Below are 26,103 nucleotides of genomic sequence, written 5' to 3'. Positions count from 1 at the left end.
CAATAAAATGAAACTCCTGATTAGGATATAAATAGTTTCTGCTCTTGTTCTCCCTATAATGTCTTGATGTTTCCCGCAGAGCATCATTATTGCAGTGAATTAAAAAAAAACTTGATGACTGAGGAAACCTACAGCAACTAAAATATTGCCTCTTAATGTCATCATGCACTAAAAAAATCTACTGCGCCCATTAACCTTTTGTCTGTTCACAGTACTTTTTAGTCTGACTTGTAGCCTTACAGTTATGAAGCAATGACTTGCCTTTACACAGGCTACATCAGGGCGTTAACAGTGTCTCCATATGTCGTGAAATAGCATCATCATGCACCCACAGGAGCATGGCCCTCTGGTTTAATCTCAATGTGCACTGCGGTTTGAATAGACTATTCTACTTGCACAGGTAAGCCTCACTTAGAGAGGATGTGTGCGCAGGCCGCTCTCTTTGGCCCTGAGCGTCATCAAAGGTAAGAAAACCTATAAATGGCTTCTAATGTTTCCTTAATCCTATCCCTCTCCTGTTTCTTTCTCAAAGTCACCTATCCCACATAGCAGCAGCTTTACGCTCTCACCGGGGTGTCGGGTGTCAGTAGCTCTGAGTTGTTGTACCAGAGTGCCCTCTGGTGTTGACATCTGTGTCGGTCTCTGCTCACCTGTGAATCAAATAGGCTACTGCACTGAAGTTACCGGTTCAGGTGAGACGACGGCATATAGCCCAGTGTCATTTTATTTTCTATATAGCACCAGAGCACAACAGAAGTCATAAGGATACCTTTCCTATAGAACAGGTCTATTACCTTGTCCTTTTATTAAACAAACTAAACAGCCTTATGTTATTTATCTTATTTACACGACGGCATGTCATTTCTGTCTCTACATGGTCGTTTACAATTCTCCTCTGCGCTCTGTGTCGCGCACGGCGGAGTTTCGCCCCGATGCACACACACACACACACACACACACACACACACACACACACACACACACACACACTTGCGCGCACACAGCGGAGGCCTGGGCGTGTGTGTGGTTGTGTCTGACGGACGCACACGCAATAATAAAAAGTCCGTAAGAAGCATCAGAAAATAAAGTAGTCTGCTTAGTTGACTTCAGACTTCTCTGTGCATGTCTCCCTCTCTCTCTCTCTCTCTCTCTCTCTCTCTCTGCCGTCACTCAGGGGATACGCTGTTAGCGTGCTGCATTCAGGTGCACTCAGAAACGGGAGCTTCTGCAGGAACAACAAGGTTTTACCTTGTTTGCGGTTTTTATGCTATGCTAAGCTAAGTTTCTGGCTGTAACTTTCTATGTTAGCTAGGTCAATGACACTGTGATATTAATCTTAGCCTACTCTTAAAAAAGCTAATCTGTAGTTCAAGAATTTCAGAAATTTGCTAGGAGTTAAATTATCAACACAAGAACACAAATAGGCTACATGCTAATAAAGACAGACCAGCATTGAAAATCCAGCTATTTATAAAAAAGTAATTACTTGTAATTAAGAAAAAAAGGCTTCTATGAAAGGTAAATATAAAATGATACAATCATTATGATCAGTGCATCATTGGGTAAGTAGCATTTGACTGTTGTGTCTGGTCAGGTCAGAGCTGTTGTAGGCCTAACTGTCATTAATACGTTCAGGTAGATTTGGTTAAAGATACATTTCCACCTCTTCTTTCTTAAGTATTGGATGTTTTGCCTTTCTTTTTCTTTGCTTTCTTTTTGCCTTAAACATGTATCTGAACTTTTCTATGGTGAACTGTTACCAATTTGCCTCTTCATCAGGACCGAACTTGTTACAAGCCAAAAACAATTTATAACTTTAAATAAGTAATGAATCATGTTTAATTGCATCATTTGTTTTTTTTATTTAAAATCTTACACTTAAAAGTAAATACAACACACTGCAGCAAGCACAAAATATACTCATAAGAAATGTAGTGCAGCAGGAGGATAGGATAGTGTAACAGAAAATTCTCAAGTATTGTACAAGTACCTCAAATTCACTCCACACGAGGCCTACTCGAATAAATTTAGCCTAATTGTTGTAAAAGTTTAATCTCACAAGAAAAATACAGTCCTTTGAGGCCAAGAACAGGGCCAAAACTACAAAGAAGGAAAACAAAAACCGTGGCACACCCTCAAGTCAAAGGCACAGTATTTATTTGTGCATTGCTCTATGCAGGGTTTATGTGATGCAGCAGTATCGCACTTCATATGCCTTCTTTCAAAAGACTATTTGCCTCCTGGATTAGTCTTATTTAAACTAGAGAGGCTTGTTTTGTAACCCATTGTGTACTGACAAATCAGTACGGATCTTAAGGCTCTGTGCAATAAAAAGCAGGCCTTCCAGCTGTCTTTTTCAGCCTGGTTTAGTGTCTTTCTAACAAGCACGCCTCAACCTGCCTCTTCAGCAGATTTCAGCACTTTACACATGTTATTCAACACATTTGAATAGCGGCTCAGAAATGCTTATTTACAATCTATTCAGACCAAGTCTGACAGGTAGACCTGCCGTCTGCACACATGCAATATTAATCTAGTGATCCTGTTGCAAACAGCGCCCAATCAGCTTCAGATTTCTGCTTCCCACCCATCTTCTTTTATATAAGTGTTTCATTGTGCAAGATGGATGTGCTGTTTTTGTTTTCTGCAGATGAAACTAACGATTTGATAGATAGCTCCAGCAGAGTCTCAATAGTTCTGACCAGAAGAATGTTCACGCTGAGTATTAGAGGAAGTACACAGATGGAAAGCACACACACAAACCCTATAATTACATTTACCCCCAGGCAGGGAAAACCCCATTGTCCCCTCCAAAACTGGCTCCCGTATTCCCAGTTCACGTGGTCTTTTGCTATAAATGTCAGAAGTATACCTCTCTTTGTCCTTCCAGGCTCCTGTCCTCCCTTCCCTGCAGATATAAAATCAGGTGGGATGAGGACAAAGTCTCTATGGGGACTCATTGACATCTGCACACTATTCCACGAATACGCTCTGTGACTAATGCAGCTGCTCTCTGTTTTCTCTGGGTCAACACACCGTGCTGACTTCCCAGGGTTCACACACTCAGAGGGAACTAGAACGAGGTCTTGTGAGCAACTGTCACTGCTATTTCTAACGCAAATGTTTCCTCTGTGTTTTTCGTTTTCCGTCCATGCAGGAGCTTGGTGTCCACCGCACAAGCTCATGCTGGTGGCGATGACGAGCATAAGAAAGCAGAGGAAGGCCATGCTCCAGCAGGGATTCACAGAGCTGGGCATGGGGCTGAAAAGGTTGGGCAAACACCTGATGAGAGAGTTGGTTGTGTGCAAACATACATCAGTCCACACTTCCTCCAGCTTCCATCTCCAGCTGACGTTGAGGGCTACAACGACCCACACTGAAAGGCAGCAGAGGTAGCTGACAACATGAGAAAACCTCTTTCCTTTGCCTGTGTCCTCCTTCACAGTTTCTTCCCCGACATCGCAACGTTCTCTATCTGAGCTAGGCCGAAGCAGTCTGTTCAGGGTCTCCACAGCGATCAAGGGTGCTGTCAGGAGCAGCACCACACCGTATGTGTGGCTGAGAAAGAGCAGGAAGCGCAGGGCAATGACATTACCCAGTGTGGTCTGATCAGTCAGCCAGGACTTAAAGATGCAAAGGAAACTCAGAAAAGCTGTGGAAGAAAACAATAGATTAGAGAAGTGACTTCCAACCAGAGTTACGTGGCAATATTTACTGTTGTTCACTTAACTTGAAAAATAAATAAATTAAAAAGATCGCCTTTAAACATGTTGTAAGATATAAAAATGCTTCCATTTTTAAATTGTGCTGTACATTAGTTTTCTGCAAAAAACATATATTACTTAGTTTTAAACTGATGTTGTTCCCCAAGGTTGAGAATCTAGATTCCATGAATATGCATATTCTGCCTCCTACTTCACTGTAAAGTGTATTGAGTCTCTATACTGAATGTGTTCTGGAGGATTAAAGTTCCACATGGCACTTGCACAAGTTTGTTTTAGAAAAAATAAATCAAGATTAGCCACTGAAACAGTTAAGATGTCACAATATCCTGTTCACTTGTGAAACTGAGATTTAAGGTGAGCAAGAAGAAAATGTCTTTCTCAAGTGAGTGGGTATTAAAAAAAAAGCAGATTTCGAGAGGAGGAATATAGCTAATTAAATGAGTGCTGCTTCAATCCTGTGTCTTTCAAGCCTGCTTTGACTGATCATTTCCATGTAATATAATAATCAGTTTGTCTCGATATTCAGAAAGTAACAAGCACATAGTTTCCTTTGATCAAAGCTGAAACTTTGCACATCCGGAGAGCAACATGTCCATCAAAAAAACGTTTGCCTGTTGACGTTGCAATTAAATGTTTGTTTGCAAGTTAGACAGTGAGCGTAAGTTTATCTTTAAGTCTTGATCAAAACTGTCATGCTAAAACTTCTTGTTTGGTCCGACCAACATTTTAAGACGAAATCTACTTCAATGTTTTCACTGTAATATACTTAATATTGTTAAGATACCAAACAAATTCATATTAATTCAAACAAACACATTTGTTACATTACGTAATGTTGGATGTTAATAATGCTCATTATTTTATCTTATAGGGCTTATGGGGAACATAGCCACAAAAAAAAGAAAGCGTTTGAAACCACTGGATCAGACTGTGGTTGTGACCAGCACACCAGTTGTCATGTCCTGAAGCTCACCTGTGACCAGGAAGTCCGTGAAGATGAGGAGGCAGCAGCAGCAGAAGCTGAGAGGACTGTGGGAAGTAGCCAGTGAGGGCAAGGAGAGCAGACTGCAGACCAGTTTGCATGCACACAACACCGCTGCTCCTTCCAACACCCCATCCATGGCTACAACAACAACAACACACAGGCACACGTTGGTTAAGGTATGAACAAACTGGTTTTCTTTTTGGCCTCGGGGTGGAGGAGGCTCAGGAATGCCCGGCACTCTGCATCAAGTTAACCCCAGAAAGATGTGTTGAATTTTATCTGAATAGTTTATGTGGAGTTTTATAAACTTTCATCGATGTTGATACATTCTCTGTGTGAATGCTTCAGCATTGGGGTATTTTAGATCAATACTTTCATTGTTTACATTAGTGGTGAACCTTAGACTAGACTGCTGCTTACAACATGCAGGATGTTTAAAATGTTTTCAAACAGAGTTTTCAACGACACCAGTGGATTGAAACACTCCATTTAACTCCTCATTAAAGTTAGCAAATTAACATTACATTTTGGTACTGTGGGCTGATTGTATCAACATGATACTGTACAATCAGACTGGTTCGACCTGTTGCAATGTCCCATTATTCTATTGATTAATACACTATTAAATTCAAACAATAAGCAACAGTAAGAATATCTAGTTCTAGATCTAGATCTAGTTTTTTTTCTAAATGATGGTAAGTTGTTTAGCTCTTACCTGGACTCACAGGAGCCTCAGAGCAGCATGTTAATATGAGCTTCAAACATTTCATCTGTTTCTCTTCAACTCCCCCCCCCCTCCCATTTGCTCCACCCTCATGGAGATAATAACCCTCCCGCCCCCTCCCCCCTCCTCCTGTACTCCCTGCACCTGGCCTGGCCTGTGAGAGAACATGTGCGTCTCGGAGGGTGTGGCACTATTTGTGCAGAGAGGAAAACCTGTCTAACTAGCTGACTAGCAGTGAGGGATGCAAGGTGCATGTCCGTGTCGTGTGTTTGTGCTTGTGCTTGTGTTGATATGACTCAATTTTGATTTTTTTGTTAATTTCACTGACAGTGTACAAACATCCCTGTGTCACACCCATCTCCTTCAAACTACGCTGTGTTTTTTTTTTTTCGGAGGGAACAGCAAACACACACACACACATGCAGGATGTTGATCATGAAGCAAGATCAGGCTTCAGGATCACATGAGGAAGATGATGCCATATCATTGTTACCCTATTTTATAAGATATAATCCTCAGAGGAAAAAGGTAGAGAAATGTGATTTATCTATCCATGTCCTAGCTTCTTTTTAAACTTCAGACCCTTTTTAAATATAGTTTATGAATGATACATGACAATTTTATAATGTCTGTAGTTGCTAGGTCATAGCCACTGTACATTATTTAGACAGGTGTGATCTTTCTGGGATAAATAGACTGTTATACCATTTTATACCATTTCCCCTGAGATTCATGTGAAACAGGGAGCAGAAAGTTGTGCAAAGCATCTTTAAATTAAGCTCACAGAAAGTAATGGTTTGTCACCGTCTGTGTTTACAACACAGGAAATAAACAACACAGAATTCTTTTGGATTTCAAACAAATTTTGGTTTCGTTTTATCATGTTTTCTGTTTGTTTTTTGTTAAGAAAAATAATGTAAAATGAAATGTATTATTGTCTATAAAGAACAGATATAAGCTTGAGTCTTGTGGGGATTTGCATGAGCTGTGGGGATGTAGGCATACATTTGAATGTGTGCTTGTGGGTGTGTGTGCTACTTTGTGTCCCAGGATTTCGGTATGAAAGCCACCATGCATGCAGGTTAAACAGTGATGAAACATCTCCAGACATGAACAGTGTTGAGGGACAGCTTTTTTTCTGATGATCATGGTGGATAAAAAAAACCAGTTTCTGTTTACACCCACAATTAAAACCTGCCTATATATTGGTTATAGAATTTCCTTCAGGGATTAATAAAGTATTTCAGATATATTACTGTTTTAGAGGGGCATTAATTCAACTTGATCATGACTTGAGAGGCTATTTTTTGTGTGCTGTTAAACTTGATAGTTTTCAATAAACATTGGCAGAACCTAGTATAATAATAACTGTAAAAGATTGAGGAGCTCTTCAGAAAGATGCAGCTCCCTGTAGGCCTGAGCATTCTCCATTGGTGTCAATGCCGTTGACAAAATGATAATACACTTCCACAGCACCACACTCTATATGCTACGGTAGAAATAACACCTCTCTAAAACTGGCAATTGATTTTGTAATCTAATTATAATGAATGCAATAGATTTGTGTTATCAGGGCAACATCTTAACATTGCTGCTCACCTCTACCTGAGCCTGTGTACTGTATGTGTGGCAGCAGTGCCACCTTCTGCTGAGCTCAGCATAGAGCACATTAGCAGTCTGTCATGCTGCTGCTGAGAGGATTACACTTTATATTTATTGTAGGCTACATGACAGGGCTGACCCGGAGAGGCTTGAGTATGGTGACACGACCTGCATGCAAATTATTCCCACTTAATAATTAAGAAATGCTAAATTAACAGATGCTTTTGATGTTACACGTTAAGAGGAAAAAGTCAGTCTTACATGGGTATTAGTTTAATATTACTGGTGAGCAGGAAAACTGTGTGAGACATGAACTTTACACGTGCACTGAAGCCACTGTTGCGCACACAACCGCAACATCTGCAGGGAAACAGCCAGCCATTTAATGTGAAACCAGAAAATGGGTTAAAAAAATCCGTTTTTGTCCCTCGCCTGCAGCACCCAGAAGTGAACAGCAGGCGACCCGGAAGGTTTGAAGTCCGACTGAGAGCGAGCAGAAAGAAGAGTCCAATCCTGTATAAAATATTTCTTCTCTCGCTGCTTCAGGTATGTTGGCCGCCCGATGCATAACCACTGCCTCCTTTTACTCTTTTTTCTGTAACATGCACATTTCCTGTGTCGCTTCGTCAACGTTTTCCTTTTTAAGTCTCGCAAAAGTTGCGCTATAAAAAGACTATTTGCTGCGCAGAGGTGTTTAATGATTTCGTTTCTTCTCTCGTGCAAACATGAGCTCTCATTACGCGCCAGTATTCACGTCGTCATTTGGATTTAAGGCTCAGCGGCTGCAGAGCTTTTAGCTTCAGCATCATTGTGGTAGGAAGTGTCAGGCTTTTTTTCTTCTAACGCCGGGCTATTCAAACCTGCAAATCAAAGTAAACAATCGTTCGTACGCCTTATGCAAATAAGCCACATCCCTACGCATCGCCGAAGCGGGGTTTTTTTTTTATAGCATCTGAAGAATCAGCTCCTTATAATATTCGGATCTGCAAAATATGGCGTCCACTGCTTATAAAAATAAGACAGGGCTGCCATTTTTGTTTTCCTTTTGTCTGACATTTTTTAATAAACTGTCTGAGAATGTGGGAGAGGCGGCGGACAGAGCGAGGCGCTGCGGAGGACAAGATGATGCTCTCATTTCACAGCTAGTTCACAGATCCGCTTTTCTTTCTTCTTTTTGGTTTCTTGTGGAGTTATAATTCTGCATCGCAGGAGCAGAAAGGGGGGAAAGTTAACCCTAACTTTTGTCTCAGACCTGGACTAGTGTTTCTTTCTGCTGGTGATCCAACAGTAATGATCCGTTTTCTGCTTTGTTACAGTAAAGCTAGAGTCTGCAGAAGGCGTGCTTCCTGCACATAACTGTGCAACTCTTGACCCTGAATGCTGACCATCAGTGTGATAACTGTACACATGATTATAGCGATCCTACTAGTATTCAGGAACGGAAGCATCGTCTATCCTCTCCTCTACCTTACAATAATGATAAAGGTTCTTACAGAATTCAAACTATGCAGCCAAAGTTGCTCTTACAGACTAATGCTACACTGCCACTTTCTAATATCTTATATGATGACGCCTGGATTCAGTGGCGGTTCTAGACCCCAGGTTAAAAATAGACAAAAATGATAGCAAAAAAAAAAAAAATATATATATATATATATATATCATGCCAAATAATAGCGCACATCATTAAATACCACAACCTAAAATTCCATGATTTATATTTGTTTCAGTAACAGTATTTAATACTAGATTGTGAGTCCGGTTGTTGAGTTAAATACATGTGTTATTAGGGGGGCTCTTCCTTTTGGAGGGGTGACCACAGTTTACAGCGGCACTGGCCCCTGTTGGCCCCTGCCTAAAACCGCCCTTGCCTGGCTTTTTGGTTAAATGATAATTGAATGTTTTATGGATCAGCTACGGGTGATAGAAGTGGGCTTATTGGAAAAAAAAGTAATTATTACCAAAGGATATTTTAGCCATCAAGTCTGTTATACATTTATAAGTGAACAGTTTCTGTTCCAAGTAAACGGGCAAACAAGTATTTAGAGTTTTTTTTTCACGATCCAGCTGACCAAAAGTTGTTCTTATGGGATTAAGTGAGCCACAAGAATCAGTGAGTGATTTTCAACAGAGCTACTAGGTTCACTTGTGAAAGGGCTCAAGAGTAAACTCAACATAACATCACAGGAAAATGAGACGCTTTTAGACTGCTTGTCAGACAAAACAATACATTGAAATATCACACCTTGTGCACTGGGATGTTTTAAATGTCAAAATATATTTAATAGAACGTAATAGATTATTCAGCTGTCTATTTACAACCCCCAGAGGAGTGGGTAGAACTCACTAGCATCAGAAATGCATGTTTTTTCATCCTAAATCTGCAACATTTAAATCTTTAGAATTCATTGAAACCCAGCTACCTAAGTGCCCACAGCGAAACAAAACAATTCTGGTCAAATGAGCACACATAGTTTTAAAATAAGTCCAGTTGCTGCAGATCTAGACCCTACAGGTTTTTGAGAAAATAGGACTCAGATTTACAAATGCATAGTAAGACCATAAGGTACTGCTCAGGAACTGTATGTAGGCTAATATAGAGTACCTCTCTGCCATTAATCATTTTCTGTGAACATTGTCAGATCCCAAACTGACACAAAGATGTCTAGCAGCAGGGAAACTTCTGATCCTGCTCCCTGGAGGCAGAGAGAGCCTCCAGGAAGTGAAACTGATCCCCACTGGCTGCATTGGCGAAATATTCTGTGGGGTTTACTGTACGCCTGCACCCCTGAACGTATCAACTTTGTTTCTCTTGGCTCGCAGGCGTGGACTGTGTTATGCTTCTGCTAAGCCAAACAGACTTAGGAATGGTGAAGTGTGCCAAAGCATGCAAAGTAAAATGTTTTATAAAAAGAAATTCAGAGAAGAGAAGGAAAGAAAGGCCTTTCAGCTCATAAATTCATGAAATAGCAACTCTCTCTGTTGTAAACATGACATTTCTATCCCATACAGCCTATATGCCAACCTTGTATTTTTTTGTCACAAATGTACTATACAATATAACTTTAAAAATCCAGTGGGCATCATCCTGTTCTCAGATAATCTTTGCTTATTATATTTATCTGGATTACTGACCTTGCTACGTCATTCAGGTCCTGCTTTGCTCCAACGCCTCTCCTGTTTCCCATCAGACTCTCTACCAGCCGGGGCCCCATATATGCCGAGCAGGAGACAGATTAGCATCTGAGCCACATCACTTGCAACGTTTCTGTTTTCTCAGATAATAACGGTTAAGTAGAGTTCCCTAACTAGCTGTCTTAATCATGTGAGGGCTTATCTCTCAGGCAACATGCCCATCACAAAGCCCTGTGGTTGCAAATCCCGAGAAAAAGCTGCAAGACTTCTGTGACACTTAACAAACTTCATCCTCTGTGAAGTGCGTGGTTTATAGCTTGGAGAAAGTGTCAAAACACTGAAGGTCTCCTCTCGTCTCTGAGAACACTTAATCACAAGACCTCGAACAAGTTGAACAGGCCGACAGTCAGCTGCTGTTCGGGTGGATTGCTGCGGACATAATTTTTTAACCACTATTTAGGTCTCTAACAGTAGATCTCCACATCATTTTACTGGAGGCAGCTTTTGGGAACATGTTTAAACCGCGCTTCCCAAACTAATTAAAACAACCCGAAAGATTCCAAGATGATAAAAAAAAAGAGGGGAAGTACAACTGCAACACCTTCCCCCCCTCCTATTTTTTGTTTAAATTATAACTATCAATGTTGAAGATTAAAGCAAGAAAAAATAATTGACTTACCTATCCAACAAATAAAAGTTCTCACGTCAGAAGTAAAGAAATAAATAATAAATATCCTTAAGGGAACCTCTACGTTCAAAGTCTGACCAGCATGTACTCGATACACACTCTGACCATGTCTGTGATAGATGGTTAGATGAAGAAGCAGCTCTTACCTGATTTATGACCCTATTGATTTATTTCAGGATGGCTGAACCTCGCTTTAACAATCCCTATTTCTGGCCTCCGCCTCCTGCCATGCCCAGCCAGGTAAGTGACTCTGGTATTCTCTTGTATTTTACACACACATTCACTTCAGGTAGGTGAGGTTAAAGTGATTTTATAAGGAAAGTTTTTTTTTTTTTTTGGTGTTTCCTTTAGATTATTTTTGAATGATGTTGAGTTTAAAGGACTAATTGGAATTTTTGGAGCTTTATTTACCAGCTAAGAGTTGGCTGAGAAGATTAATACCACTTCTTTCTGTCTTTTTTTTTTAAATATGAAGCTACACACAGAATCAAAATATAACAAAATAGATAACACAACTATTTATTGTCACTAATTTTTCAAAAAAATACTTCTGTTTTGGTTTAACAAAAAATGTGTTGTGTAGTTTTGAAGGTTCAGACATGATTCTAGGCAGATCTTTTTTTTTTACCTTTGTGCAAAGCTACGCTAGCACTTTACCCCTGATTCCAGTCTTTGTGCTAAGCTAGGCTAACTGACATTAAGGACCTGAGGGGTATATATATATTTAATGGGTATAATGTAATAATGAATCAGAAAATGTAGTTCATTAGCACACATGTCCTAAAGGCCAATAATAGGGGGTGAAGACCACAACTACGTCAGCAACGCACATTTATCCAACATGTTAAGTAAACAGGCTCAAGTTCACTTTCTTTGTCACTGATTTACACAAAAGAATGTATAAAATATCAATCAACATGTATCACTCCTCTGAAAGTTGTCTGCATTTCCCCCCTTATTTACTGTTTTACAAATTTGATTAATACATGTATATTTTATTTCTGCTAGAGGCTAAACTCATAACTTGTGATTAGGGGTTTAAAATAAGACATTATTTTTGTTTTAAAAGGTAAAACAGGTTGAGAATCACTGGTTTAATTCAGCCATTATACATGTATTACATTCACAGTGATTGTCTTGGCTACAATGTCACATATCAGCCACTAGAGGGCACCATCACCTCATAAAATGACACTGACTAAACTGATGTCGTTTCCCGCCTATCAGCTGGATAACCTAGTCTTGATCAATAAAATCAAGGAGCAGCTGATGGCAGAGAAGATCAGAGGGCCACATCTGCCTTCTGCCTCAGCCCCCTCCTCCCAGCAGCCCTTACTACACAGCCAGGTGGACAGCGGCCAGCACGGGATGTCCAAAGCTCAGCAGATGCCTGTTCTCCATAGCCCGTCTCAGCCTGACATCGCCCTGCACGCACGCCCCGCCTCCAGCTCCGTCACAGGTATGGTTGACTCCTCAGCGACCTCCACTGACTTCACTTTATACTTATCCTGCCAAAGCGTTAAGAATCAGCATTTCTCATGTTACCAAGTTTGGTTCTTTTTGCTTTTGCACTGACCTTAATGTAATGTTTGGGACTTCTTTATCAGATCTAAAAAACATACTTCAGTAGTTAACATTCATGGTACAGTATGATCAGCAATGCAGAAGCTCTGTTTCTCGCGCTCCAAATGGGCTTTGGTGGCCTCTGAGGCCTAATGACATCCTTATTTCTTGTCATCTTTTTTCTAGAGCCTTTCTAATGCAGGTACCAATTACTTTAAACACTTCAAAATAGACATTTGTAGTTGAATCTTCACTATATCTGTTACATTTTTAGCACAGACCTGCCCCACAAAAAGTGCGGTAGACAAACACAAATGAGTTGGTCATGCATTTAATTATTTACCATGAAAAAAATATTTTGTCACATACATCAAATGTGCAAGCTCATTTTAACAAACAACAAGAAGGATCAATAGATCAAAGGTGAACAGGAAGTTGGTGGCATAGGTGGTGGTGGGAACACACAGGGTGCGTTCGAATTGTCATTTTTGCTTAGGAAGGTTCCTAACTGAGTGAAATGACCCAGAAGCATTTAAGTGGCGGCCATGATAATTCTCTAAAAGTTAAGGAAAGGTGCGTCAATGCTTCCTTTATAACCTCCTTTAGCATAGGATACACTGGACCATCCTTTACGAAAGGAGATGAGATATGCTGCCCCACAAATCCCTGCGGCCGCAACATTTATCCGACCGTTCACGAACATTAACGATGATCGTAAAGTGACACAGATCATGTAAGGGATAAAAAGAGACATTTTTATCCAGATGATGTTTTATTGAACATATTTCATTCACTTAAGAATGCTTTGTGCAGTTGTACATTTGTATGCTTAAAACATTATGTGTAGGTTATATCTTACATAAATGTAACAATTAATTTCATACAATCATATTTATTTTGATGTTGATTTCTGAGTGGACAGGAAGGTGATGGTTTCACTTTTCTTACTTGTAGCCTGGTATTCTATATTGCTTTTATTTCAATCCCAACCTTGTAGTGATTAGGATTATTTCACCGGTAAGAAGGCACAGGGGAGTTGCAAGTTTTTTAGATGCGTAGTTAGTTTAGTAGTTCATTTTCAGAACATTGTAGTTTCAACACGGCGGACCCACGTCATTAACCTCCGCCGGCCCGTCGCATTTTAATGACGTCTCCTAGTGGAAATGTGGTCGGATTGTCAGAGCAACGCGATCGCCTTTCCCTAAGTCCTTCATGAATTCTCCTAACATCTTTCCTTAACCTCGTGACGTTTTCCCCGGGGGTTAAGGTAAAGTGGATAGTGAAAGGAGATAGGAGGGACAATTCCAACGCACCCACAGTTCTTAACGTTCACTAACGTACACAAACAGTTATGATCTCTGCAACAATCATTCCTCCTATCATACCATCATCACAGTTTGTCTGCTTCATCTTTTACAAGTAACCAGAACTTCCCCCAAAGTAGTTACATTTTGGACATTTGTTTATTTTTTGAGCTTTCGATACACCTATGGAAGTGACTAAAAGTATGGTTAGAACATTGGGACATTAGATAGTCACTACAAAGACTATATGATGAACTTAGTGAATATGTATTTCATCCAGAGTCTTTACACCAACTATATACTGTATGTCAAAAATAAAGACATTGTTGATCAGGATAATTAAACTTTTTTTTTTTTCTTTATGTAAATTTCTTTTTTTTTTTTTGTTTTTTTTAGGTCGTATTCTGGGGGATGTCAATTTGAATCTAGATGATAAGGCAGCTATCAAAGCCAGAGGATTATGGGAAGACTGGCATCTGCGTCAACTGATCGACCATCCCGCCAGGACGAACCATGTCTCAGGTAACACGCAGAGCACAGAGCTGTCAGTGTGGGCGAGCTCCCTGTTTTTACAGAAACAAAGAAGAGAGGAGACTTTGTGTGCACCATGTGGGACTCCTTCATGCTCATAGCTCATTTCATTTACACCGTGCCTTTTTAAAAAATTCATGCTGTAATATTTTCAACTTAAACACAGTTTCAAGTTTTTGCTGAACTCTGTGGTTACACAAGGTTAGTCACAAGGAATTGTTTTCGTAGTGATGATGTTTGAAGATCAGTCAGGTGCATCCAAGCAGGTCACAGATTTAAAGATTAAACAGCCGGATATTTGTGTATCATTAGATTTTTTGGGATTTCGAAAAAGTACCACTAATCTTAAACTTAAGAATCAGACACAAATGTCTTTTCTGTTTTTAACTGCTTTCAATGTGTTATACAGATAAAGACATACCAGAAAAGCTTAGGTCAACAACTTAAGGTAGAGAGACAGGTCTTTTTAATAAAAATGTGCCAAACAAAAAAATCGTAAAAACAAACGCTGTATGCAAGAGTACAAAGGACTAACAACATAAATCAAATGATTTCTTCTATTCATCCATCCTTCCATTATCTTAGCATATCTGAGGTTGGGTCGCAGTGTCAGCAGGCTTACTAAGTCGCCCCAGACGTCCCTCTCCCCAGCAATGTTTTCTAGCTCCTCCTGGGGGATCCTGAGGCGTCTGCAGGCCATAGGGGATATATAATCCCTCGAGTGAGCTCTGGGTCTACCACAGGGTCTCCTTCTGGTTGGACATGACCTCCGTAGAGAGGGCAACCAGGAGGCATCCTAGTCAGAGGTCGAACTACCTCAACTGGCTCTTTTCAATAAACTCTCTCCGAATTTCCAAGCTCCTTACCCTGTTTGTAAGGCTGAGCCCAGAGGAATCTAATTTAAGCCGTTTGTATCTGCGATCTCATTCTTTTGGTCACTTCCCAAAGCCCATGACCTCAGGTGAGGGTTCGAATGTAGATGGACTGGTAAATCGAAAGGTGAATGCGGCTCAGCTCCCTCTTCAACACGACGATCAGGCACAATGCCAGAGTTATGCCGACACACTGCAGACACACTGCCCACATCTGTCTGCCAATCTCACAATCGATGTTACCCTAACTCATGAACTGTCTGAGACAGTGCCTTTATGTTAATGTCAATTTTGAACCTTACAATTGTATTGTTTCCACAAATCTTTGTCTTCACTTTTTACCTGCTAGGTGTGGCGCTGGCGTCCAGAACAGGCAACCTCAACACCTCAGAGATCATCACCCCTACCACCCCCACCTCAAGCAGCCACAGTCGGCTGGGCGGAGCCCCCACACCTCACCTCATCTCAGGGTTAGCCTGCAGCCACGGCATGGAGCCTGGAAAAAACAACGGAGGCCTGGTGGGACTCCTCGGCCCTCCTCCAAAGGAGGAACGAGGGAGAAAGAAGATTAAAGCAGAGAACGGGTCTTCACTGTTGGTGGTGCCCTACCCGATACTAGCCTCAGGCCACGACCAGTCCTGTGTCTCCATCACCACCAAAGAAGGGAAAACCTACAGGTTTGGAAACACACGTCTATAATTGTGGCTGTTCTCTATCCTAAAACACAATGGAACTTAAAAGCTTTATTATATATTAGTAAAGTGCTTCTGACTCGTGGCACACAATAGTTTACAATTTCTTGAGTTCTCCTAAAAAAGCAGGAAGAATCAATTAAACTATTCAACATTTATACAATCTTCTTTATTTTGTCTGTCTATTTCAGTTTCTGGAAAGCAGGAGTACAGCTGTTGCCTTTAAAATATATATTTTTTTAAGTTTTGTATTGAATTAATTTCTGGTTTTATAATACTAATGGTTAAATGCTGGTGTCCTGTGAATTCGTTGTAGTGTTATATCCCCTGGAAAATGACTATGTGTCTCTACAGGGTCTGTCAGAGAGATCTTTAGTGTCTATGAGCTTATTGTTTCAGGTTTTTAGGCTCCAACTTCACTCTTTTTGCTCGCTATCCATGTGGTTGTTTTTGGTTGCATCTGTCGCATGTTTTCTTCTCGAAAAACAAGAATAGAAAAATCAAAACCCAGCGTACTCTTCCTGCTTGCCAACCGTGAACAGAAACAGTGAATGACTAACCGCAGAGTGAGGTTTTAGGAGCTACAGAGGAGCCAGATGCTTCCCCCAGAAACCAGCAAAGACAGAGCTAACAGATAGCAAATATTGGACTTACATTAACCAACTGGAGAACAAACACAACTTCAGATTCATTGATTCAATGGCGTCTCCAACCTGCAAGTTGACCATTAAAGGCCAATTTAACTTTATGTTCATTTCTGGAATGGTGATGTTATTTTATCTACCTTTACTGTGCGAACATTTTTAATTGTATTTTTGAGCTATTTCACATTGTAACCTACATTCTTGATATGTTGAAAGCAAAGTGCTTAAAGGGGAAATCTAGAGTTTCAGTCAGTCAGCACCAAAAGTTGTTAAAAGCAGGGCTTCTCTTAGGCTTGCTCAACTATGCAGCTGCGAGAAAAAATATGCAATTCAGCAGAAAGAAGCATAAGGAAATCAAATGTTTCTTCATCGTCTTGTCTAACTGTGTGTTCTCTTTATATGCGTCTTCCCTCTGCTCTCAGGTGTAAAATGTGTCCGCTGACCTTCTTCTCCAAGTCAGACATGCAGATTCACTCTAAAACCCACACCGAGGCGAAGGCTCACAAGTGTCCTCACTGCACCAAATCCTTCGCTAACGCATCTTACCTGGCCCAGCACCTGCGCATACACCTTGGCCTCAAACCTTACCGCTGCTCGTACTGCGAGAGGTGTTTCCGACAGCTCTCCCATCTGCAGCAGCACACCAGGTCTAATCCCTTCACTCATCACAGCGCTTACATGACATTTCTTATTTGTTCAAACTGTGACAAGCCTTAGATGTAGGACATAGCATTCTTTATAGTCATACCTGAAGCAGCCATTCATATGATTTTGCCATATTCTGTATTTATTTCATTTTTCAAGATGTTCATAATCGACATTTCATTTTTCTAAAACAGTGAAATTCCTCAGTTTCATTTCATATGTTGTCTTTGTAATTATAATAATTGGGTTCTAATGTTTTGAAAATCATCATTCTGTTTTTATTTACATTTCACACACCAAACTAACTTTTTTGGAATAGTGTATGTATAAATATCAAATTTGTTAAATGTGATTAATCACAATTAATCATAGGCTTTAAAAAAAACCAAATTGTACTGTCTAAGCTGAGAGTACTTTACTCACTGTTTGAAATCAACCCTGCTTTTATTTTGAAACAAAGCAAAGGCTTTCTGGTAAATCAATATCTATATATAGATGTTTTTTTGTAGGTTAACTGAGCTGAGCCTTTTACATAGCATATCTGATATATCAGTAGGAGCAAATGTTTGAGGTTGTTAGTTAGGTGCCAGTGTTATGACAGTAACCATCATCATTTCAGCACACCTTGTTATCTCTTCATCTCTTCATGCAGCCAGCTGTAGGCACGCAACTGATTCCAACCGCGTTAAAAAAAAAGAGAAAGTCAAATGACTATCAGATTGCGAAACTGGAAGCAAACATCTCGATAATTTGACAAAGCAGATCTTTTATTGAGCAAGAGAATCATTTTGTCACTTTTCGAGCTCTTTAATAATGTTTTCTGCTTCGGTTACTCTATCAGCTGTAGTTATTTTAAACAATGCTGCTGTCACGGTGCCATTTAAGCCACACAAACAACAGTATTTGTTTTGTTTTATTTCAGAATCCACACAGGAGAACGCCCTTATAAATGTGCCCATCCTGGATGTGAAAAAGCTTTTACTCAGTTGTCTAATCTGCAGGTAAACATTGACTCCTTTTCCAACTCAATCCTTCTCTGCTAGATTGGATTTCTTGACTTAAGTTTTTCTGGGTTTTTTGTCTTCTAGTCTCACCAGCGGCAGCACAACAAGGACAAGCCCTTCAAATGTTCCAACTGTTACCGTGCCTACTCAGACTCTGCCTCGCTGCAGATCCACCTGTCTGCACATGCCATCAAAAACGCCAAGGCCTACTGCTGCAGCATGTGCGGCCGGGCATACACCTCAGTGAGTGAGAAATCACAGTCAAGCAAAAAAAATTAAAATAAATTAAAATCTGAGCAAACTGCAGCAGGATGTCTAACTTTTTTGTTGTTTTTTTTTTCTCACCAGGAGACATACCTTATGAAGCACATGTCCAAACACACACTGGTGGAACATGTTGTGTCCCATCACTCCCCTCTGCACAGGACAGAGTCTCCCACCATCCCTATAAGGATCTCTCTCATCTGAGCTCCTCATTTGAAACGATCCCTGTGATATCTGTGCTCCTTTGACGGACTTTGAACCCACAGACATGAACCTTTAAGTGTGCCAGATTGTTCAAGCATCTTGTGAAGAGGTGCTCATGTCATGAGTATTTCCTCTGTTTCTTTCTTGCTGACCAGAAAGTATTACCGGGGACATCCAAAGATGACTTTTCAGCACTTTCAGGCCTGGAAGGAAAGACAGGCCTTAAAATGTCTTTTTCTACGTGACTTCACAGGAAGAAAAAAAAAAAAAAAGTATCGCTCTGGGCAGCTACATGGAAAATCTTTTCAAACTTATTTTGTGTTAAAACGGATTAACTTGTTTTTAATATGTTTTTTTTTCTTCAGTTAAGTCTTTGCAAAAAAAAAAAAAAAAGAAAAAAAAAAAGCTTCAGAGATGGTCTTCCGTTAGCTGGGCTACCGAGTGAACATAAAGGTGAATGCTTATATAAAGTTAAGTCATGTAAATCGTGCTACTCTATGTCTGTGTTTGCAATGTTTCACCAGTTATGTGGCTATAATGCACACATAAATAATGAGTCAACATTTTTGTTACTGTCATTCTCACCAAGTTTCCAGCATCCCCCTGACCTCACAATGAAGATGCATCCACCTATTTTCTTTTACAATATGTTTCCCTGTTTTGAATTATTCTCAAGTATTTCTCAAAATAAACCCTGACCTATTGATACTGTTATAAAAAGTGTTTTTATAAAAAGAAATCCTCACCGAAAATCTAAATTGAGTGAGATTCTTCTTTCGTGTACTTGAAGTAAAGAAAGACATTCAACAATATGTTTTTGTAATATTCACTTAAAATCCCAAAATATAATGTATTTACAAATTCTCCAGTGTTCTTTTTTTTTTTTTTTTGATTATTCTGAAATAGTTTGTTTTGGTCTCTACTGCACCTGTGCAAATAAATATTCATAAGACTGACATTTAAGAGTCACTGAGCCGCACAAACAGATGTGTTACCTTTCTGGAAATCTTCATGGGTTTTGGCTTTTCACCATTAATGTCTTAACTGAACAATCATGCTTCTTTAAATATGTCCATTTTCCTTTTGTTTTCTGAGTGAACACTTGCCATTATATGCATTTAAGCCTTAACTTTGTTACAACTCTTGGGTCCAGGTAGTTTTGTTAGCACTTTTCAGTTGCCCTTGATGTTATTATAGCATGATATATATCCTGTAAATAAACTATGTTAGCTGTTGAACTGTTTTATAATAAATAATTCTATTATTACAAGAAAATTAGAAAAGCTTTGTATGTGTCAAAATTCGCTAAAAAATAATGCCGATAAATACTTGTGAATTACTTGGAGGATTTAGATGGAACAAGTCCTCCATATTCAGGTTTTCTTAATGAAATGATTGGCTACAAAACAAGATGTGTTTCAAAGCTGCGTGGACATGACTCTTCTTTATTGTAGACAAATGTTATTGAGATTAATGTTTCAGTGATCTGAAGTGAAGATGAATATCATCAGAGCTAGACAAACCGCATTTTAAAAGAGTCAAAACTGAATGTTTGAGATTAAACATGTTAGAGCCAGGAAGTTGGGAATTATTCACAGGCTATAACACAAAGTCACCTTCACCTTCAACAGACTGCATTTTAATGTACAGAGGCCAAAAGTAGCATGACTCAAAACAATAAAGTCACATGCAGTAAAAGATACACAAGGACAATTTACATTATGAGTGGGGAAACTTGAGTTGAGTTTTAATAATATAAGTATATCATTTTATCAATCAATTTTCATTCGTATAGTGCCAATTCAAATCAAAAGTTATCTCATGAAGAATCATGAAGATGTACAGAAAGTGACATGCAGTAATACGATGTGAATGCAAAGAGAGTGTGCTAAGCCTGTAGCAGCATAGGAGCTGGTCCATACCTAAACCAGCTCTAACTATATACGATTCATCAAAAAAAGGAAAGTTTTAAGGCTACTATTAAAAATACAGAGTGTGTCTGCCTCCCTGACCCTGACTGGTAGATGATTCCAAAGAAGAAGGGCCTGATAACTGAAGGCTCTACCTCCCGTAGTATATTTGGGGGCGGCAGTAGCTCAGTCCGAAGGGACTTGGGTTGGGAACCGGAGGGTCGCCGGTCCCGGTGCGGACCAAATCTGGAAGTTGGTCTGGTAGGTGGAGCGGTGCAAGGGCACTTCCTGAGCACTGATCAAGGTGCCCTTGAAGTCTCAAAGATTTGAGACTGTAGGTACCACGAGCAGGCCTGCATTCTGGGTGTGCTATGAGCTCTTTAAGATAAGATAGTGCCTGGCAATGAAGAGCTTTGTAAGTGAGAAGAAGGGTTTAAAAGCCAGTGCAGAGAAGTCAATACAGGAGTAATGTGGTCTCATTTCCCGGCGCAGTCTAGGCCTGTGAAGGCTGTTTCGTCATGAGCCGGGGATCCGGCCGAAGATTTCTGCCTTTTAATAATTTTTCTTACCACTGTAACTTTTGCTGCTTTGCTAAAGTGCTCATGATGGATAGGCCGGATCTTTGTAATATAACAATGAGTAAGGTCTTTTACCTGCTTTGTGTAAAGTATCTCGAGATAACACTTGTTATGAGTTGACGCTATACAAATAAAAATTGATTGATTGATTGAATTGATTGATTTCCTTTGTAGTCAGTAAACAAGCTGCAGCCCTTTACACCAGCTCAACAATCAATAAAAATGACTTGCTCATTTTTACGTTTTGTCATTTGTGCGGTTAGTTATTCCACACTCGTGTATTCATTTGAATTGACTAAAATAAAGATATCAAGATTTTTTATTATCAATCTGTGAGGGCACGCACTCTTTCTGTTCTGAGAGTGGTGAGAGAATCAACTCAGTCAGGTTTGTTTGTGTCACTGATTGGCTTTGATTAAGGCCAAGTGTGGGGAGCTTTTATACTCTGAATCTCTAGTGTTCTGTACTAACTTATTATCTCACCTTCAGAGGCAGAGAGGACAATTTTGGTTTTGAGTCAGCAGTGGTTTAGTCAATCAGTTTCAGTACATTATTTAGTTTAGGAAGCTTGTTGTGGCTCTATACATTTTCGTTGTTTTTCCCCCTTTCCAATCTATCACTTGCGATTTTGTGGTTATCCTTCTGGGATAACTTTGAGACACCCCGGGGGTCCGCACCTGCATCCCAATCCACCGCCCCCCCCCTTCCTGACACAAATGTAGCATTGAGAAAGGACCCACTGATAAACCACCAAAAACTATAAGCTGAATCGACAATCCCAGATCTGATCAGTCCTTCTCTTTCACAAACCCAAAAATGAGGGTAAAGACAATACAAAAATAAAAAACCTAATCAATGAAATGAGAGATAGGCTACAGGAGTTTTTATACCACACATAATACAAGAAAACAAACAGCTTATAATTGATGGCACAATTCCCCCGACTGAAATTCCACTATTTGAAAGCACTTTATTCGCTTTTGATAACGTGCAAATTTCATTATAAATCATTATGAAACAAATAAATGATTGTTCAAGCTAGCTTTCTAGGACTGCTGAGGATCATTCTGAGGATGATGTGTGGTTTCATTTCCTTGATGTATTTTTCATTGTTCCATTTATCATTTTGAAAGTCCATTAGCAGTCTAAAATTGACACTTCCTCCAATTTGATCCAGCACAGTGACATTGGTACGAGGAAAGAAACGGAAGACTTTTCAACTCAATCTGATCTTAAACTTTTTTACCTTGTTTTGTGCATTTTTTTCCCGAATGACAGACTTGCTGTTAAAAAAAAAGAAAGAAAATCAAATCAGAAGCAAAAAAAATTGTGAGCACAGATTGGATTGCTATTGATCAGATATCAGTTTGGATTTTGCAGATGTGGTGACTTAAGAACCGTGTATGATTTTTTTGGTAGCCTATACAGACACGATGACATCTGACTGCTGGTACCTCCTCGTCTGACGAGTGCTGTCCAATACTAGCACGTACAGGAAATCCAAAAAAAAAAAAGAGACTGTGAAAGAGAATGCTGTTGTAAGTGGCGGTCAGTTTTTTTTATTTTTACAAATCTACTGTTGGCTCTGGTTGAGCAGCTTTTTCTACCTTGGTGCAGTAGAGGTCCATATTTGTGCCAACATAGAGCAAATAATGCACGCGCTTCCTACCTTCAAAAGCCTTTGAAAGGAGCCGCTGCCGTTTCCCTCAGGCTACTCTAACTCAAACAGAGTAATGCGGTCAACCCCATAGCCAAATACAGAAAAAAATATTTGCATGTGTAACACCTGCCCTGGTGGGGTATACTCAAACTTTGCAAGGTCCCCTAAAAGGGGTAAAATAAATGACCAGTCAAAAATGAAACACAGAAACAGATTTAAAGAGAAAAGTTGCCAAGGTTTATTAAATTAACTAACATAAAATTCATGAGTCACTATATGATAATCGGCGCAGCTTTCAATGTCTTACGGGCGGAAGTATGGCTTGGGCAGGTATTTTGATGCTTTACTGAGGAGGAATTCAGTGTCACACTTCTACAGTAAGGGAGTAAAAAGACTCCTTGTCACACAATATCACTGCAACTTCAACTATATTCACACTATTGGCATGCAACAGACTTGTGGCGTTACCACACTCAAATCGGATCCTCCGTCAGCTCGCAACCAAAATGACCTTGACCCTCCCCGATGGTCCGCCCTGACGCTGCGCTGGGGAAGTGGTGACAATTAAACAAACAAGACGAAAAAAACAAAAAAATAAACTAGTCCGCCTACCGAGGCAACCCCAGAGATCTTTTGCCTCAAATACCGGCTCATATGCCAGGCGGACTAGAAACAAAATACTGAAACAAAAATCAACACAGAAGAAAACAAAAAACTACGGTGGCCCTGAAGTGCAAAACACAACGACAAATAAGAAAACACAACAACAAATAAAAAAACACAACGACAAATAAAAAACCACAACAACAAATCACAAAACACAATGACATTAACTTAAACAGACAAGGTAGGTACCTGCAGTCGACAAGGATCGTCGCTGATTGGACGAACGCAATGTCCGTCTTTTTAACCGGAAGCATGCTGTTATCAAACTTAGTCTCTACTCTCAGAATATTTTGATGCAGGCCATACATACGAGGTGGTATTGGATATGCTGTCAACCTTTCACAACATTCAAATATCCGTACGCTTAAAGACACGGTTTGTACGACGGAACTATTCTCCACTAGCCGAGGTGAGACGTGCCATTCAGACTGAGCTGCAGGGCAACTCTTCGGCTATCGGACTATGTGGCAAGTTCTTCAAGAAAAACACAAACTACGTGTGAAACGACAAGTAATAATGAGCTTGTTGAAACAACTAAATCCACATGGGACGGCTTTGAGAACACGCCGGAGGTTTACAAGATGCACGTACCATTCCATGAGTCCGAACTACATATGGCACGCTATGCTATGACAAACTGAAACCCTTTGGATCGGCCCTCTCAGGATGTATACATGGCTTTTCGAGAAGAATGATGTTCCTTGTTTGTGGAACTACTAACAACAACCCATCTGTCATCGCGCACAATTATATATTAAAAGTGTTGGTGCCTTTTCATAATTCTATAATTGTCTGAATTTGCAGGTTTGATTCAAGGGACTGTGGATTTGCTGTTGAAGACAGGGAACTAAACAGGCTGTGGAACAAAATGGATTACAGCAGCCACAAAATAGCTGGGCTATAGATATGGACTATACTGAAGCCCTTACCACATATTCCATGTTACAGTAAACCTATAGCTGAGAAAAAATGTTTCTGCTTTAGCAGGAGATGGCTTTACATTACATACATTACTGATTGGACTGTAGGTGCTTATATTTTGGGAACTACTGAGTCTTAAATGTGAACTGACATACAAGTGGCATAAAGGGTTTTAATTGTTAATAAAAGGACGATCTACCAAAATTTTCAAATGTGGTCCTTTCAATTTTCAGGTTTGGTAACTGGAATTCTTGCAAGCACAAAATATTTTATTCTGTGTGAACTGATAACACTATTTACACTAGGCCTACATGTAGAATGCCATGTTAACAGCAGATACTGTGCATTAATGCTACAGAAGTCACAAGCTAAATAATTCACAACAAATTACACAATTGACATCTGTACACACCAGTATTTTACCCTCATAAAGTGTTGTTTTATTTATTGAAAACCAACATATGTAAATGCAGAATACATCATATTTGTTAGTAAATACACTGTCATAGCAATTTTTCGAATGAGAGTAAGCCATGAAAACAAAGAAACAGCAAAATAAAAAACAAGGCGCTAAAATCAGGACAAGAACCGTGAACCATCTCCAAGGTTTGAAAACATGTAAATACATTAACAGACCTTGGGCCCATTTCTGAAAGAAGGTTTTGTGTAAACTCTGAGTCAGTTAATCCTGAAAGGAGGGAAACTCAGGGTATTCCGTTTCAGAAGAGGAGGTCACTCAAACCCGAGAAAGAGGGATAACTCCAGCCCATTTCAGAGGGAGAGGTTACTTTACCGCTGAGTCAGTTACTATGGTAACTGAGTCTGTGACTGAGTCCGAGTTTCTCTAGGTCTCCTCCCTCTTTCAGAGCCAGGAACGCCGTTTCATGTCTTCATTCTTTCATTCAGTGTGTTAGTGAAGATTCACCGTTTGTCTGAATAAAAATCCAGGTTGTTTTAATATGATATGTTAGGATGGCAATAGCCTACTACAGCATATAAAAGGAACTATTTTATCGAACATGGCATGTCTTTAAGTCTGTATAAAGGGGCTGCATCACCCTGTAGGGAATTAAAGTCTGGGCTACATTAACGTTGGGAGATGTTAATTTAATAGGGTTAATTTATAAACTAAACAGGATAAAGGTGAGAGGAAATTTAGCCTATGTGTGTGAATACAGCTTTATGTTGAGGATAAAGTTAATGCACATTCAAATAAACTCTGAATGAAGTTAACTACAAATCTATATGAGCCTATTATGTTACTATATTTTATTTTGAGCTGTTTAAAAGTTGATTTTCTTCTGCTGGATTGCATCTTAATGAAAATAAATTGTATAGGTTTAATAGCCTACCATTCCATCAGTTTTGACCTGCAATATTTTAATTCTGATTAAATTAATAGACTTTACGTGCTGACGTGAACAGTTGTTTTCTCTTACACTACTCTTCTCTCCTTTGCTGCTACACTGCAGCAGTTTTACTTTTTTTCCTTAAAACCTGTTCATATTCTCCGTAGCCTGTGGCTACATGAAGGTATTGATGTATTTTGAGATGGTTAAAGTAGGAGAATCTCTTTTTTGTCACCTGCTGCCATGGTGAATCGTAGTATCGGGGCTCCATTCATGTGGGCTTTTTATCGTTGGGGTGCACACACTGAAACACCGAGTGGACCTACTCAGAGACTAATTCAAATCTGCTGATCTGGAACCGAAAACTCAAGAGTTTTGTAGACTGAGGGTTTGTACAACCTTCTTTCAGAAACGGGCCCGCGGTCTGTAAGTGACTG

The 26,103-nt window shown here is 39.7% G+C and overlaps 2 protein-coding genes across 2 annotated transcripts; one reads left to right on the top strand and one right to left on the bottom strand.

The window, feature by feature from the left end:
• Window positions 1-1,837: 1,837 nt before the first annotated feature.
• Window positions 1,838-5,472, bottom strand: LOC132978086 (uncharacterized). Its single transcript, XM_061043107.1, has 3 exons — window positions 5,426-5,472; window positions 4,699-4,848; window positions 1,838-3,652 (listed from the first exon to the last, which is right to left on the bottom strand). Exons 2-3 carry the CDS (start codon window positions 4,844-4,846, stop codon window positions 2,598-2,600), a joined length of 1,203 nt encoding a protein of 400 aa, XP_060899090.1. The 5' UTR covers window positions 4,847-4,848; window positions 5,426-5,472; the 3' UTR covers window positions 1,838-2,597.
• Window positions 5,473-7,372: 1,900 nt separating this feature from the next.
• On the top strand, window positions 7,373-19,857 carry znf362a (zinc finger protein 362a). The gene is made up of 9 exons (XM_061043106.1): window positions 7,373-7,582; window positions 11,036-11,099; window positions 12,087-12,318; window positions 14,123-14,248; window positions 15,479-15,806; window positions 16,888-17,112; window positions 18,033-18,111; window positions 18,199-18,357; window positions 18,463-19,857. Exons 2-9 carry the CDS (start codon window positions 11,037-11,039, stop codon window positions 18,580-18,582), a joined length of 1,332 nt encoding a protein of 443 aa, XP_060899089.1. The 5' UTR covers window positions 7,373-7,582; window position 11,036; the 3' UTR covers window positions 18,583-19,857.
• The last annotated feature ends 6,246 nt before the right edge of the window (window positions 19,858-26,103 follow it).

Source organism: Labrus mixtus, chromosome 7 (assembly GCF_963584025.1).
Source record: "Labrus mixtus chromosome 7, fLabMix1.1, whole genome shotgun sequence".
Classification (NCBI taxonomy): Eukaryota; Metazoa; Chordata; class Actinopteri; order Labriformes; family Labridae; genus Labrus; species Labrus mixtus.
The sequence above is the reverse complement of the archived record's forward strand: the minus strand, read 5'-3'. Positions and strand labels throughout refer to the sequence as shown.